This window comes from Mastacembelus armatus, chromosome 22, assembly GCF_900324485.2.
Source record: "Mastacembelus armatus chromosome 22, fMasArm1.2, whole genome shotgun sequence".
Lineage (NCBI taxonomy): Eukaryota > Metazoa > Chordata > Actinopteri > Synbranchiformes > Mastacembelidae > Mastacembelus > Mastacembelus armatus.
In genome coordinates, this window is record NC_046654.1 from 1,392,089 (window position 1) to 1,408,776 (window position 16,688).

At 44.1% G+C, this 16,688-nt stretch overlaps 1 protein-coding gene across 2 annotated transcripts in view; it reads right to left on the reverse strand.

Annotated features, from left to right (window-relative positions):
• The window catches only part of LOC113125143 (protein jagged-2-like), a 44,659-nt gene extending 32,913 nt beyond the window's left edge, over positions 1–11,746 (reverse strand). For both annotated transcript variants that reach the window (XM_026298464.2, XM_026298456.2), the window contains exons 1-2: positions 11,410–11,746; positions 10,279–10,602 (exon numbers count right to left, since the gene is read on the reverse strand). In XM_026298464.2, coding sequence (XP_026154249.1) covers positions 10,279–10,602; positions 11,410–11,478 — 393 coding nt within the window. In that variant the 5' untranslated portion in view covers positions 11,479–11,746. The remainder of the gene's footprint in view (positions 1–10,278; positions 10,603–11,409) is intronic.
• Positions 11,747–16,688: the final 4,942 nt, after the last annotated feature.

Consider the following 16,688-nt stretch of genomic DNA (forward strand, 5'->3'; position numbering starts at 1 on the left):
AGACAAAAATCTGATATTATTCTATTAACTGCAGCTGCAGAAAACATCTGTCAGGTATACTCAGGGTTTTTTCTCAGCTGGGATTGGACGACTGGAGAAAGGGGCAATGTTTAGGATTGTGAGACGCCATGAGGTTTTTTTTTTTTTTTCCTCTACAAGATAAAAACTCATCTTTGCGAGGCGAGGTCACTAATGACCCAGAAACCATGACCTGAGCCTGAGGACGATGTCTCTCCATGACAGAGCTGTGATTTATGAGCAGCCATAACTGTAATGACTGAAAAGGACTGGACATTAACCTAATCAATCTTCCCCTCTGTAATCAATTCTAAATGTCACGGCCACTGGCTCTGAGACAGATGGGGTGGTCCCACGGCATCACAAGAGCCTGCCATGAGCATGTGTGTGTGTGTGTGTGTGTGTGTATAAACATAACGGAGTGTGTGGGACTGAACGGAAGTGTGTGTTTGTGCAGCGTGAGGATCAAAGTGTCACGTCCCTGCAGTGACAACCATATGAGTCCAGTGTGTGTGTACGTGTGTGTGTGTGTGTGTGTGTGTATGAGTGAGAGAGAGAGACAGGGACGTTTGGTCGGGGGGTTGGGACGTGTTGGGAGACACTTGACACCTCCTAACCAATTTACATGAGTCAGAGGGATTTGAGTTTTCATTAGGCGAGGAGAAAGCAGCCCACTCCTCACTGCCTTCACCTGTCCAATGAATAAATTACTGCCTCGCAGCAGCAGGACCAGCCGCCAGCAGCAACTACTCAGCTGAGAATATACTGTTCTGCCTGGAGCTGCTCCACACACTATGAATTTATGTTAGTAAGATTTATTCTGCAGTACCGCTGGTACTACACCCCTCAGACCTGTCCCCGGGACGATCGCTAACACTTCCCTTTGCAAAAGTCACGATTTTACACTCTGGGGTCTAGTTCTTGGTCTGAGACTGAATAAATCAAACGATGAGACGGCGTCTTACTTACTAGTGTGGTGTTTGTGATGGCAATGTGTTTTGAAGATTCCTTCATCATCAGCGGGGACAGCTAACTGGGGAAACAAATCTCTTCCTAAACATTTGGAGAACGAATCCCTAAAACAGTAAAATCACCCCGAAGAGCAGCACAAACTTACTGCGTAGTTAGAGAAATATCATATGGGTATAATAATCAGAGGGCTACGGCTCTGTTTACACACTACAGTGGTCCTCGCCGTATGTTCATATGTTCACATGCCGCACATGGTCAAGAGGCTCATAAATTTGGAGCTGCCCATGAAGATGTTGCTGTAGTCTCTAACAGACACAGGCAGCTGGGAACAAAACGTAAAACCACACACCTGTTTCTGTCTCTATCACAATCACAGAAAGGCGGAGTTTGGACGAAGGAGTTTGCAGCAATAGTTTCAGCTCTAACTGATTCAATGATCATTTATTTCATGTGTGACTTTGAATTAAAAAACCTTCAATGTTAATACACGTGTATATTTGTCAGGATACATCATGTTCACTGACGGCTCAGAATAAACAGAAAGCTAATGTCTGAACAAAGAAATGCAGATACCCAGCAATACACTTGATTAACAGGACACAGCGTGTGAAAATAAGACAATTAGTGCGGCACATCGTCACTTTGAACCGAGGTTCACACCCAAAAGTGGACTAAATTCAAGAGGAATGTTCCTTTAATTGAAAATTCACAGCAGCAGGGGCTTGTTACTGGTGAAAAAAAGAAAAAGCCAGAGACCCAATTAACAACTTTTCTCGAGTTGTGATCAGAGGAAGAAAAAAAAACAAAACAGCGCCAACACCTGTCATGTCACACCTGTTCATCTATTGATATGAATAAAACATGTCGCTCCCGGCAGAGCAGAGCTGGGATGGTTAATTTAGCAAGTTATTAGCAGAACAAGCTCATCACCCCTCCACCCGCCGCCTCTTCTCTCTAAGGAGGCCTCGCTGCACCAACCTCCCCCTGAGGAGACCTCGTTCAGACGGCAAATCTAATCAAAGCTAATCTAATCAGGTCTTTATACTGAGCTGCAGAATTGTGAAACGTCCCAATTCACTTTTCCCACACCAAACGTGTAAAAAAGCTATTTCTGCCACTCCAGGTTACACCGGGCCCTCCAGCGACAGAGAGGAATTCTACGAATTAGCCCTTTATAGTAAATCGACGGTGCGTGCTGTACGTTCTCTACAGGGAGCAGACGGAGAAAGCACCACCTTAAATCCAGCGTTTAGTGGTTTGATTCTGTGACATATTGAGAAGAAATGACGTCTGAATATAAAGTGAGATATTTGCTCTGTACTTAGTATTTCTGTTGCACCCTGGACTTCACGGTTCTGTTCGTTCTTTCAAATCAAACTAAGGTGTCAAACACAGTGAACCCAGAGAGTCTCAGCACATACAGCGATAAAATCTCAGTTCAACACTGGTCTTTTTTTTTTTTTTATTACCCCCTCATCAAATCATCTGTAATGAGATGCCGCCGCTGGGAATCCGGCTGCACTGACTCTACGCACGATTATTACATTCACACAACCGCTGTGCATATACAACAAGATCTTTGTTTTATGAATGTACAAAAAAGTACAGCAGGCAATGAGTTTTCATGCTTTTGAGTCTAGTGTTTCTGCTTTACATGCAGGTTGACAGGGCACAGAAAGTCTGCAGGGTAAAGCAACAAGCACTCGATGATGAGGAATCACTTAACGGTCAGTGTCATCAGGATAACAAACCGGTGGCCTTACGGAAAAAGAGCTGTCGGATTATAGAATTAGGAGAAACAGAACAGATATGAAGAATAAAAAATAGAGAACAAGAGAAAAAAGACATGACACTCGCTGCACGGGTGAAACTAAACTTATATTATAATATTTAACCAAATCTCAGCTTCTCTTCAGGTGTAACTCTAAAAAAAGGAGAACAGGGATGCATTTTTGTATAAGACAGGGAACAGATGTCTCTGAGGGTGTCGGGGTTTTTATGAAACAGTGGTCAAAACACAGACAGTCCTACAAACCCAGGTGTAATGTTCAGATCGTGTTTGTCACCACCTCAAATGCTTAGTTGAAGCAGCTGATTGGATAACAGGCTGTAAACAGTGTGAAGTGGAGGAAAAGTCTCACTGATGAACTCACACTGGTGGATGTTCAACCAGAGCTGAGAATCTATGTGCTGAACACAAACACAGTCCAAAACAACAGCTGAATGAACTGATGAACATTACTTGCTCCCCCATGTCAGAGGCTGTGGACACTTTTGATTTGTGATCTCTTCGGATTAAATAATATCTATCCCTGTTGTAAACATTCAAGCAAACTCTTCTGCCACTTTCATCAGAGGATTTCCAGTAGAGAAAGAAAAGGGACTGGAATCTTCAGAGTGGGAACCACTGCCCTACCTCGGACGGCTCCGGTTTCATCAAACGTTCCAAAAACTACAAATGTCCCTCAACAAGAGCCAAGCAGAGGATGCAAGAAGTCCAGAACAACACCTAAGATGGATCTTAGGATCACTTCATATTTCAATTATCCTCTTCTAAGAACATCTGCGTGAGGCCATAAATTCACTTTGCTCTGCGTCGAACAAAAAGCCAACACAAAATACCAGAATCAACATGCTGCAATCCAGACAGCAGCAGCAGACCTGAGCATGTGAGCGCTCAAATCCACTCCTGACGTTCTGCCCAATGCAGCTGCTTCTTGTCTTGATAACTGAGTATCTGAGGAAGAGTGCGGTGACAAAGAGGTTGAGGCAGCTACTGGGAAAGTGAAATTCACGCCATGGGGAAAACCCCGAGCGGCTCCATCACCACTGGTCCACCTGAGCACAGATGTGACAGGACACATGGAGCACGTGCACGTTAAACTAAATAAAACTGTGAGGACGAGGTGGAAGCAGAGAGACGAGTTTGGTTGTTGTTTGAACCTGAACTCCACAGCTGGGAGGAGGAGCTTCGAGTGAGAGCTGCTCAGGTACAGGGTTTGTCCAAGTGCAGCTGTCAAACACATGTAGGCACTTTCTTTAAAGTATGAACAGAAACGAGAAAGAGATACAGACACCTCGGCTTCACGGAAGAAGACAATGAGTAAACTTAGACTCTAAGTCCTTTTTGACTAAATGATAATAGATTTAGGTTCGAAGGTTTTACAGGCTGTTTTAAAACAGTCACAACATTAGTCTCTGAAATCACCATCGTCATTATCATGTTGTACTAAACCAAACTGCTCTCTGCAGACGCTGTATGAATGCAAAGTGTGTCAGGGGTGTCTCCACAAAGTGGGAGGTTGGGTAACTGAGCTTAATGACAGAATTTGGCCCCAGATGTGTTGAGAAACCCTGCCGAACCTTTGCCCTGAACCTCTGGAGAAGAGAGTTACAACAGGCTGCACAGCATCCACGTTGCAATAATACTTATCAGGGACAACTTCCATCAAAGTCCCCCTGTTGGATTTCGTCAGCAGAGGTTTGCAGGGCCGAGCGATGAGTCAGGGTGCGTTCATGCCGAGTGTGTTTGCAGCGGTTTACTCGAACTCTGGAGCGTTTACTTGTTTAGTTTGGTTTATCTGCCTATTAAAAGAATGAAAGTCGTGTTAGGAGGTTATTTATTTCCAGCTACTACTTCATGTGCCCTTTACTGGGATAAACATCAGAGGAGAAAATCTGCCAAAAAAAATCTGTCATACTTAACTGAAACAATCCCCTTCAAACATTCAAATCTTTGTTTAGATCTAACAAAGGTTTCTTGCAACTGTTTAAAAAGGCTGACAAACCCTCTACCGCTGTGCATGATGGGAATGAAACTGTACTTTACTGTAACTTTGAATGATATGTTGCTTCACCATGAGCCCGAAGGAGCCGAAGATACAACCCAGTGATCTTTTAGCACAAGAAGCTAACGACCCAGCAGCCGAATGATTTCTGAGGCGCCAAATGTGCAGAGACAAACATGAGACAGATGAGAAACAAACAAATGTACGAACAATGGAGGGTTTGGTCGTCTGCAACCTCCACCCCTGTTTTATTTCCCATCCTGCACTGCTTCTCCTTCATTCTCTCTGTCTCTCAGTGCGGTCCAGCTGAGCTCCATTAGCCCTGTGAGGACCTACTGGGAGTCAAGTGGGAAATTAAGCTGAACTGTCTCTATGTGTATGTGTGTGCGTGTGTGTGTGTGTGTCTCATTTGTGTAATAATGCACTTTAATCACCACTGTTCACCTCAATGCTCACAATGCATGCATTTCATTACTTCTACTTCACCTGAACACACACACATTATGAATATACACACAAAAACACACAAGCCCTCTGGATTCAAACACAAGCATTAATGTTTTACACACCACCCTTTATGTGTGTGTGTGTGTGTGTGTGTGTGGACTGCCCTTTTCCACCTAAGCCAGTGACAGAATGAATTCACTCATCAGCAGGAGTGAGTTGGGGTTTGGTGTCACAAATCAGGCTTTTTTCAATTAATCACTTCATCCATAAGATTCGAGATAGTAGATAGATAGATACTTTATTGATTCCCCATGGGGGAAATTCAGAAAAGTAAAACTGCATATTTCCCTTCCCCAAAACCCAAACTGACGTCTTCTTCTTCTTGTTTTGTCAGCAACTCAGTATTTATTTTAACTAAGAGAACCAGCAAATATTCAGACCTGAAAAGCTGCATCTTGCAGAAATTTGGCATTTTATCTTAAAATAATCGATCGATTATTCCTTTAAATATTTTCAAACAAACTAAATGATTTGGATTTGCACTTGGATTTTTATTATATTTTATTAAGTCTGACTCTCTCACACAAACACATGACTTTGGATTGACTTCCACTGCATTGTTTTACTTCACAAGCCATTTGGTAAACACCTGGTTTAACAATCAATCAGAGACAGAGCAGCTCATCGCACATTTTCACGCCACCGACCAGAACCAGGTCAGCAGACATGTGACCAGAGGGAAAAATGAGCAGACCCGTCCTGACCGCAGTTTAGTTTTCAACCATCACGTCACATCATATAACAGAGCCCTGCTGTGGTCATCCTGCAGACAAAGAGGGGATGAAGGGGGCTGCATGTATTTACTGGGCCAGCATTTATTTTTGAAACAAGAACACGTCTCAGCTCATCCCATCTGCCTCACAGGATAAATTTTTTGATGTTCCAAAGTTAAAAACAGTTTGAAGCCGACTGACTTCTCGCTGAAGCTGGAAAACACAACTTGGTAAAAATCCATTTTTGAAATATTTTAATCCAGCCTGGCATAAGAGTCTGGCTAAGAAAGGGGTTTGAAAAAAACCAAATGCTTATCTCTCAAATGTGCTGATAATTCATCACACAGTCTGGTGCAAAGATCACAAACACATACACTGCAGCAGGTAGTGCTGGGCAATAAATCAAAAACAAAAATGAAGGAATTCAAATTTCAGTGTAAAAGAAGAGTTACTGAAAAACCATCTATTTTAGTCAGGAACTATTTGGTAGTTGGCTGCACCGGCTCTCTTCTGTCAGGACAGTCCCAGAAACTGTGATGTTGACGGAGAGAACGTGCACCTGCTGCAGCCCCAGGAGACCAGCAGCAACCAGACCACCTTGTTGAAAAACCAGCGACTATCTTGCCAAAAACAAACAAAAAGAAGATGGCACACTGACCCTGACGCTGTTCGTTGGTGCCACAGGAGTCGGCCACAGTGTGTGAATTGTTCAGTCTGCGTCTACTAGTACGGCTCTGGCCTGACAGCTAATGCTAACTGTCTGCAAGTCTCAGGCTCAGGTCTAGAGGCATAAACAGCAGCGATGCTCTTGATTTACTCATCTGCAGCCTGTGGTGCTGACAGTCCATCACAATGACAGTGCATGGCTTTTATTTTTGTTGCACAATAAAAATAAAACATAAAACTGTAAAACAGTCTTTCATGGACCACAGAAATATCACATCATCTCTTTCACTCTCACACTAACACACACCCAACCACACAGTCTACATGTCCTCCTCCTTTCCCAAAACGAATGAACCCTAAATGCACCACCAAACTGAGAAGAGCAGGTGAGTGCGCCAAGGACGCGCTCAACAAATGAGCCAAACGAACCATCGGCCGACAGCGATGGCACCGAGAAAACAACGAAGAAGACGTCGGCTCGCCGTCGCCCAGACTGCTCACTGATACGCCTCTGAGTGAGGTGATCTTACACGGCGTTCACTGAAACATTTATTCTAGGAGCAGGAGGAGAAGGACCCTCAACAACAGCTGTTCCACCTCTGCCAGGCTGGGAGGGGGGGAATTCTGGCGAGAGCAGGGCAGATGGAAAAAAAAAAAAGGCAATGAAACTAAAGGAGTACACACCCTTGATCCTTGATTTACTCACAGAGGGGTGAGAGGAGGACAGCAGCTCTAAAAATACCCCAGAAGGAGACAGAGATATGGGGAGACGGGACAAGGTTTGGAGGAGGAGAGGGGGGTGCAGGGAGGAGGAAGAGGAGAAGAAGTGAATGTTTGTTTTTGCTTCGGTCACTACTGTAAAAAAGCATCATCTTATGTGCCTGCGTCCTAAAAATACACCTCCCTCGTGACAGAAAGCTCACAAGGAAGCCGGATGGAGGGGGGGGGGGCTGCTTCTTCCCTCTTCCTCTCATCCCCATCATCCCTCCTTCCTCGCTCCATCGGTCAGTCCCTCCCCCCTGCTGCCCCCTCTTCCCTCTTCTTTCATGAAAAAATATGCCACTAAAGACCCAAACAGCCCGAGGGGTTAAGCATGAAGGGGAGGCGATCAGTGAAGGAACAATGTTCTTCTTTTTTCTGCAGCTAATTCATGTCAGGACCAGTGGCCCAGATACTGGGCCGACCGAAGGAGTCCACTATAGCAGCACCAGAGGCTACAGGCCACAGCCTCGCTCAAAACACGCTCTGCACGCCACAAGACCGACCGCAGACTACAGCGTGCGGCCGCGGCAGCTCGAGCTCTGGCCTTCTATGATATCAAGCATGTGAGACATCTGTTATTTTAGTATCAGTCTCAAGATGATAGCACTTTCAACAAAAGTTTGACAAGAAACTCTCAGCTCAAGATCTAGTTTTCCATGTTTCCTCACGTTCCCCGACACCTGAGAAGAGTCTGCTCACTGAAAAAGGCTGTGAGCTGCGGTGAAAGCTGGTAATTCCACCTTAAACTGAGATCGCTAAACTCACTGATGAAAATAGCAGTGACTTTGTAGAGAAAAGACTGAACTCCTGAGGTTTTTTCCAGTCACTGTCACAGTCATTTCCAACTTCACACCTTCAAAAAGGGAGAAGAAGCCAAAAATAAAAGGTAACAGCAAACGTTTCCTCTCACAACACGAGTCAATGGGGACAATTCAGAGAACTACACCTCCATGTTCCCGAATTAACAACTGTTATTAACTCCATGATGATCCACAGTCATCCCTGTACTGTGGGGATTGACTTCATACATTAAAGCAAAGTTACCGCTCAGCCGAGCATAAAATCTGACTTCACAAACCTGCCGACTCATCAGCACGTTACACCCGTGTGGTTGTTCTTAACAGCTGTGCTTTATGATTACACGCCTGCAAAAATCAGCCAGTTAAAGTCAGCGTCATCTACAATCTGGGCTGGGAGGACCTGTCTGCACACGATACAACTCTCTCTGCTTTTGATTTTTGTCCCTGCCCCTGTCGAGTCCCCACAGTGTGACCGTGTAAACAGATTAATGCCCCCCCTTACCCCCAGCCCTCCTCAGGTAGATAGTGGAAAATACTGAGCCAATAACGGACAGAGCACGAACCTGAGAGGTGGTGAGCTAAAGGCATCCCCGGCCCAGTGGATCTTCACTTGTTTGAGTACTCAGTGACACTGATATCCCTCCGCCGATGTCACACACAACTTAGTGGTAACCATATCCGCCCGCGGGGCCCCAGATTACTACTTCCATCTCCCCCTCTGCTGACAGCGGACCGTGGGGAGTGATGAATGGAGAGGTCACGTAGCCGGCCGAGCGCACAAAGCACCCGAAATATACGCACGGACAGGGTTTCTGTTCTTTAACACAGATATGGCTGGAATGAGTTGTAATAGTTGAGGATGATCAGTCAGTGTGCCATCGACGCTGCATTTCATTTCTTTGATTTTAATGTATATATTGTGCAGTGAAATCTGATAAAATGGCACCGAACTATAGAAACTCTTTGAACAAATGGGATTAAACCTGAAAAACACGTTAAAATCACCTGTGTGGGCTGAGACATTATCACAATACTCTTGTAGTGTATGACATCAACATATAATCAATTATCTACAGTCATAAACTGGATTATTGTTAATTGTCGTGTTGATTAATGGACTAACTGACTGTGGTTTTGGCCCCAGGATCCGTTTTAACTTTGTTACACTTTTCTCGTTTGACTCACAGTGACTGAGGACTCTGACAGCTCACTCAGCTGATATGGGAATCAAACCTGTGACGTTTCCTTCACAAAACGTCACCCTCCACATTAAACCTTCAGATACAGATCTCTGGGTGTAACAGCAGTTTTCAAGACGCTCTGATTGCCAGTAGGGTTCCTGTTTCCCACGCTGCCTCTCCAAATAAGTTGTGAGAGCATGTTTTGATTGGCTCAGCTGCTCTGTTTAGATTAGATAATAAGTTACCTGTCATTTCTTAATCAACACTGGCTTGAAAGGAAAATCCTTAGTTTTCGCCTTCAAGCAGCCACCACACCCCCCTCCTCTCCCGTCCCCGCACTGTAATTGAAGCCACACAAATTGCGGCTTGTTTGGTAACTCATCAAACCAAGACACAACTGCACCGCGGCTGTGCGTAAAAGTTGTGCGTCATGCGCGTTCAAGGTTTTGGCTTAATCAAAAACGCACGGGGATTCACTCAAAAGCGCGTAGACCTGAATATTGTGTTCCTAACCAGATATTTTACGATGTAGAGACGCCAAAAGTTACAAATGGACACTGGGTAGAGGCTCAGACCAGTGACGTGATGACGTGCCAAAATGTGCCAGATTACAGTTTGTACTCGCTGGGATAAGAGATTTAAGGCTTCGCCACGATTCAAGACCAAAATATCGAAACTGCCCTTTGTAATTTCTAGAACACGATGTAAGATTTCGAATGAAATCACGTTTTATCGTGTGATGAAATGATAACCACCAACCCCTAACCCTCACAGCCTTCGATGCTTCCAGGTGAATATTCTACAACCTTAAAAAACTAACTTTTAGAAACAGTAAACCAGGAAAATGTGAGGATCTCAATGGTCCACTTACCGGCCATGCGAACTGGAAGGGAATGGTGATCTTCCCGGCGTCGCTGTTCCGGTTCTGTCCGCTTTTCTGGCCGCCTTTGAAATGAAAAGTATTCCCACCGATAACCTTAGTAGTTTCCGAGCCGTAGGTGCACGATCCACCGGTCGTGACCTCCGTTTGGTATTCCTTTAAACACACTCTGAAGTAGGTGTCGCACTCGTCCGCGCCGCAGTGGCCCTCCGCCGCGCTCTTCTCTGCGTCGCAGCAGTCGCCGTTCAGGAGCTGACCTTTGGGGTTTTCTACCGAGACCAACTGCAACTCGAAGTAACCCGTGGACTGAGACACCTGCGGAGAACATGCACGAGTTAAGAGGCTGAAAAGAGCCGCAGGAGGTGATAACACTGCAAAAACAGGGTCAAGTGACAAACGGCAGTAACAGCAGTTTGAGAAAACGCAGTTTCTTTGGTGAAAATGCTGCAGAAATGATGCATTTCGTCGGAAACAGGCGTAAATGTTCCGTTCTATGGACAGAGCTATGGAGAAAACACCAGTTCAGCCTTTCTGCAGTGTACAGTCACTGCTGCCCACACTACTGTACGTTTTGGCACAGCCGAACCTCGAGGCTGGATAACACCTACCACCTATTGCTCCAGTTTAGCCCACACAGTCCACTTTAACAAACCTCGAGTCTCAGCTAAGGGTCACAATCAAAAGAAGTGGAAAGATGACAGAAAAACAGAAGATACTCCGTCCAAGAAACGAAACACTGAAGATCTGACTAACAGACTTCTGCCTCTTGTTTTCGGTAAATTCTTCCCAGCAGGTGAATCTCCAGACAAACGTGTGAAGCTATTTGCGCGGTAACCAGGCTTCTTAAGAGGCAGGAATTAACGCACCTAACACTGACACTGATGCTTTGGAGGCTCAACTTTATTAAAAAATGACAAACCCTTCACCAAACCACGTCTTAACTATACGTTGTCAGTCTAAAAACCAACTTACAGATCATGACAAGTTTTGAAATCTACTGCAAACTCAGTGCCTATGACGGAAATTTAACCCCTGCAAAAACCGAACTTGCAGACGGTGAATAAGTTCAACCACCATTAAAAGCATCTTCTCCCTCCGAGATGATTCAGAGAAACTTCTCACCTCAGCGCACAGCGTCAGGAGAAGACACACTAGAGAGAAGCGCTGCAGTTTGCCCAGATTATTCCACATGTCTCCGGCTGCTCGGTGTTGGTTACCATCAGGGAAATAAAAACATGTATGTCTCAATCACTCAAAATAATAATGAAGAAGAAGAAAACAGCAGTATCCTTCTCCTGCCGCTGTCCGAGGCATGCACGGTGTGGCTGCTCCCCGGGATGCCTGCGGATCTGGAGGAGGAAAGACGCACCGCTGCTGCTGCTGTTTGGACCAAGGACGCACAACAAGACGCGCAGACTCCACTTCGCTCCGCCGCTCGACGCACTAACGAGCAGAGACAAGGAGCAGCGGTGCGTCTCTGCTGCCCAAACCAGAGCCCGGCGCTCCCCGATGATGGACAGCTCAGCGGACCAATCACGACCCACAAGGGTGGAACATTTGTCAGCTGAGAGCCAATCAGGGCGAGGGGGGGCGGGAGACGGAGTAAGAGGAAGACTGCTGACGGATTTATGATCGTAGTTTGTCCAGACAGGAGCTTTTTTTTTTTTTTTGCTTTTTTTTTTTCTTCACACTCAAGTTGCAAAGTGGCATTTTATTAAAAATACGTGTCAACCGTGAAAAAGGATTTTAGATGTTTCTGTGGCGAGTTTTCTGCACAACACTGTCATTAGGAAGATTCACATCAAGTCAAAAAGACAAACACGTTGTTTATGTTGTTAATGTGACTCAGGCACAGGTCTTCAGGTTTAGTGAAGCTCACCTGGGCTGGTCCTCACTGACCTGCAGGCGGAGGAAACGTGGATGTTAGCGCCCTCTACCGGCGGCTCCACATCAGAGGCACAGCTCCACTACATGTAATCAAATACTGCAGCTTATTTAAGAGGTACTCGTGTTTGTCCATTTTAAGAAGACTTTCAAATGAAGTTCAGTCTGTACTGTTCAATAAGTATGTAGTCAAATTTCATTTCTATAGGTTTAATTGACACCTTTTCCTTTATGCAGCTGAGGCATGAAGAAGTGAAAATATGATAGCAGTTCCAATTACAGATAAAAACCAGGTGAAACAAACAAGTTAACTGTGTAAACATATAAAGATGTGGACTTTAAACAATGGACAAGATGCACAACAACAACAAAAAGCTATGAATGCTGAGTGGAGGCCTTAAAACAAATTTTAACAGGTTCAATACACAGCACCTAAAGTTGGGTGAGTGTTCAGTGTTCATGAGGTTTTAACCCATTACTAGGCCCCAAAGTGGGTATCAGGCTCTGCTGTCATGAATCTGCTGAGCCTCATGACAGGAGACACCACTCTCCAGTCCCATACCATTAACCTGACCTTACACAGCAGCTTCACCCAGCCTCCCATCTAAACTCTACCTGCTCAGGCCTTGCTGGATCCTGAATCCTGTCCTCACCCAAGCAGAGAGGAGACATGTGGCATCATGACCCTACCCTGTATCAGCATTGAATCTGAATGAGGTTAAAGCTACAGTGGCTGGTAAAAAGAGTACAAACAACTCTAAAGGGGAATAGGTAAAGAGCTATGTTTAGAGCTTCTGCAGCTGTCAGGTCACATGTTAAAACGTAAAGGTAAAGGACTATAAATGAATCTGTGCAGGTTTCTGCTTTCAGATCTGCTGTCATGATAGTGCTCCTCTGTCACACTGAAAGAAATCAGAATGAAAAATTAAAAATGCAGTTGGTTGATGTGCAAATTTCAATCTGGGCCAAAGATGTGGACCATGTCACCAGGTCTCTGTCCTGTCTAGAAATGGAGCTGAATGTTACAGAACCGTTCAGAAACACTTTGCAGAACACTCTCCTATCGTTTTAACTTCTCTGCAGAGAGAGAGGCGTCTTTGTGAGGATAAAGACCTGCAGTTCTGCCGTGTTTCAGACCCTTCTCAGATTGGAGAATTACAAACTCTGTTAGTTCTGCATGTGAAAAAGACTTCCTGTTGACACACCAGGCTTTTACTCGGTCCAACAGGGTCAAACCACACTGTCTCAGATGGCGAGCCAAGGGACGGTCTTAGGAGACAGCTGTTTCTCCTCGTGTAGATCTTCACGCAGACAGTCGATCAGTTCTGCAGGCTGGTCAGCGGCCGCTGTGTTTCTGCAGGACAGAGTCCGACAGGTGGCCTCTGACACCCTGCAGCAGATGTTTCCTCCCAGGGAAGCAGGTGCAGATGCAGACACACACACACACACTTTGTCATTTGCACATATTTGTGCAGATCTGACTCATTCACATGCCTGCAGGCAGACACAAACATCTTGTGGCATCTCTTTACGACGGCTCTTATCAGCCGTAATAAGGAAGAAGGTAAAAGGCTTCTCATATAAAGATAAACTGAGGAAGTAACAAGGTTAATTACATGCAAAACAACTAGCTGGACTAATTGTTGCCCAGGACTAAGTGGTCACACAACCACATTGTAAAGGTTCACGTTAACAGTATGAATACTGCTTATTTTTAAGGTTCTTATATTTAATATGAGTATTTCCAGTTTGGAAACTACTGAGCAAATTCTCCATGTCAGATGGAAACATATACTTTTCCAAATAAATATAAGATTTGCAGCCTAGTAGTTTATATTTAGCATAAAACAGGCTCATAAAATAACCACTTTTTCTTTCTTTCCTTTGTTATTGGTTTATTCCTTCGTTCCCTAAAAGTCGGTCTGCCAGTTCAAACATCTGTGGTGTGAATCTGTCATACAGAAACACTCATTTAAGGGTGTTTTTAAAAAAAGTGTGACTGGAATTTTAGAACTTACAACAGCAGCAGCATTAACCACTTAACCACCGTGCCACTGCATGCTAACATGTTTAACATTAACACGGTAGCCTGCATACAGTTTAGCATGTAAATATCAAACTAGACTGAGCCATTTGACTAAAAACCTCAAAGTAAAAGGATCATGAATAAATGTCTGTGCTGCTGCTGGTGGTGCAGCTAAAACCTGAACCTCCCCAGAACCTCTGACAAAAACATGCTCATACAGTGTGAGTGTGTTAAACCAAACTAAAGTCTCAGATGCTTCATGGAAACGGTGGCAGTCTTACAAAAGCACAGCAGGCTCACAAAAACTTAAGCTATAACTTTAATGAAGTAGCTGCAGAGAAAATATCGAGTGCATTATCCGACCATGCACTGTTCAGCGTGTGGATCTTGGACACGCCGACTTGGTTTGGAGAAGAAATAATGAAACCGAAAAAAGAAACTGTTTTCACATTGGAGGGATGAATGTTTGAAGGATTAAGAAATTCAGCTGGAGATAAAGTCCCATCTCACATTGCTGGGGCCTCTAACGCAGAACAAAGACTAAACAAAAGCCCTGCTGAAGTCTACAGGCACCGATCTGATACGTCCTACGATGCAGATATGATGCACTACACCACATCAAATACTCCTCCAGCTGCCGTCCACAACAGGTTCCTCCAGGGAAATGTTTTTGTTTAGTGATGCTCAAGGAAACAGAACGTCCAGACTCCAGCAGACTTCGTTAATTTAGGTCTGAAATATCGCAGCTGATTTTTGTATCTTCAGTTTGATGCACTGTCTGTCCTGTCTACCACGACGTAGCTTCATGTCTGTCTCTGCACTCAGAGATTCCTCAACATTAATCACACCTGGTGATTAAGGTAATTGAGCCTCTGATGACTGTACTTTACAATCTGAGTGGACACCGAATATTCAGACTTAGCCCTCTGTCATTGTCAGGAGACCTGAGTCAGCTCTGCAGGTGAGTTCAGAACGGCATGTGCATACCTGCACAGGTGGAGTCACTGACTCCCTTTCACTTTTTATTGCTCCATTTCGTTAATTCGCACACTTCACTTGCCAAACGACGTTTATTTATAAAAGTTACAGTTCGTAACATTTAAGTGTGTGTTGAAACAAATGCCTCTGGACATTTTTGATTCATATAATGAGGTAATGTGAAGTTTAATGTGCAACAGTGAGGAAACACTGAGGCTTTGATTAAATATTTATAGAAACAATCAGACGTTTTTATTTCTTTAATATTGGTAAAATAGTTTAGTAACCTAAACACGTTCAGGATGAACCTCAACTTTGTTCTATGTGCAACTGCAAAATCTATCTGGCAACACTATTCAGTATGAGAACAGCAGGTTTTAGTTGCATATGTGTGCATATATGTGACATTTGCATATGTCACAAATTAAAGGTTCGACCAGAGATAAATATGTGAAATTAAAAGACCAATGCAAATAAAGGTTTGTTTCTACCACTAAACAGGTCTTTAATTTATTTCCATTTATGAATATTGGCAAAAGATAAGTCATCTGGAATATTCAATCATGCATATGCTGTTCGCACAGTGATAGTGTGATGGAAATATCAACGATAATGTTATTGTTCATAAATCATGCTGAGTATCGAGGGTAAAGAAGAGCTGACTTTCACATTTTCTGATAAAAGTGGAATTTGAAAAGTTTTCAGCTAAAAAGAGACTGAGGGTTTGAGCATCAGACATGGAGTTTCAGTATCTGGTAAAAAAATAAGGACTTTTTCAACATGTGAGAGGAAGAGAAGACGACTGGTTTTTATTTGATCACGCTATAAATCAGTTTCACTTCCTTGAATTTATCTGCTGATACTGCAAAATCTGAGCTAGCATGAAGCTCAAAAAAAAAAAAACACACAGTTCAGATTCAGAAAGCCAAGCTGTACTGACGGATCCCTACCACCACTGATGCATTCATTTTCTTTTTCCATCCGGCTTTTTTTTCCTTCACATTTTTGCTTTTCTCTCTTTGTAAAGACGCCCCTTTTACCTCTTAATTTCTCTTTCTATATGAATCCCGGGATTCTGTATTTCAGGGATCCTGGTGAAATCAAAGACTAATGTGTTTTCAGGAAGCAATATACCCACAAACACAATCACTTTCACCTTCACCCACAGATTTCTGCACACAATGTTGAGCGCAACGGCACAAACAGGCCGAGGGCTGAGAGAGCTGCCATAGAAACGTTTACAAGTCCCATCCTGAAGAATGCAAACAGAACTGAGTACGGCTCTTATCTGACAAAAGAGTAAACTTTAGACAGTCCTGTTGCGGCTTGCCTGTGTGGTCCTTCCACTACAATACGGCGCACTGGAGATTCATTTTCTCAGAATGGATGATTGTCTTAGTTTGTCAACCCTTGTATAACCCAGCAACTTGCATTCTTGTTCACAAGATTATGGAGGGTTACACACACACACACAGCGCTTAGCTCAGGGGCATGTGAAGTTGATGATGATATT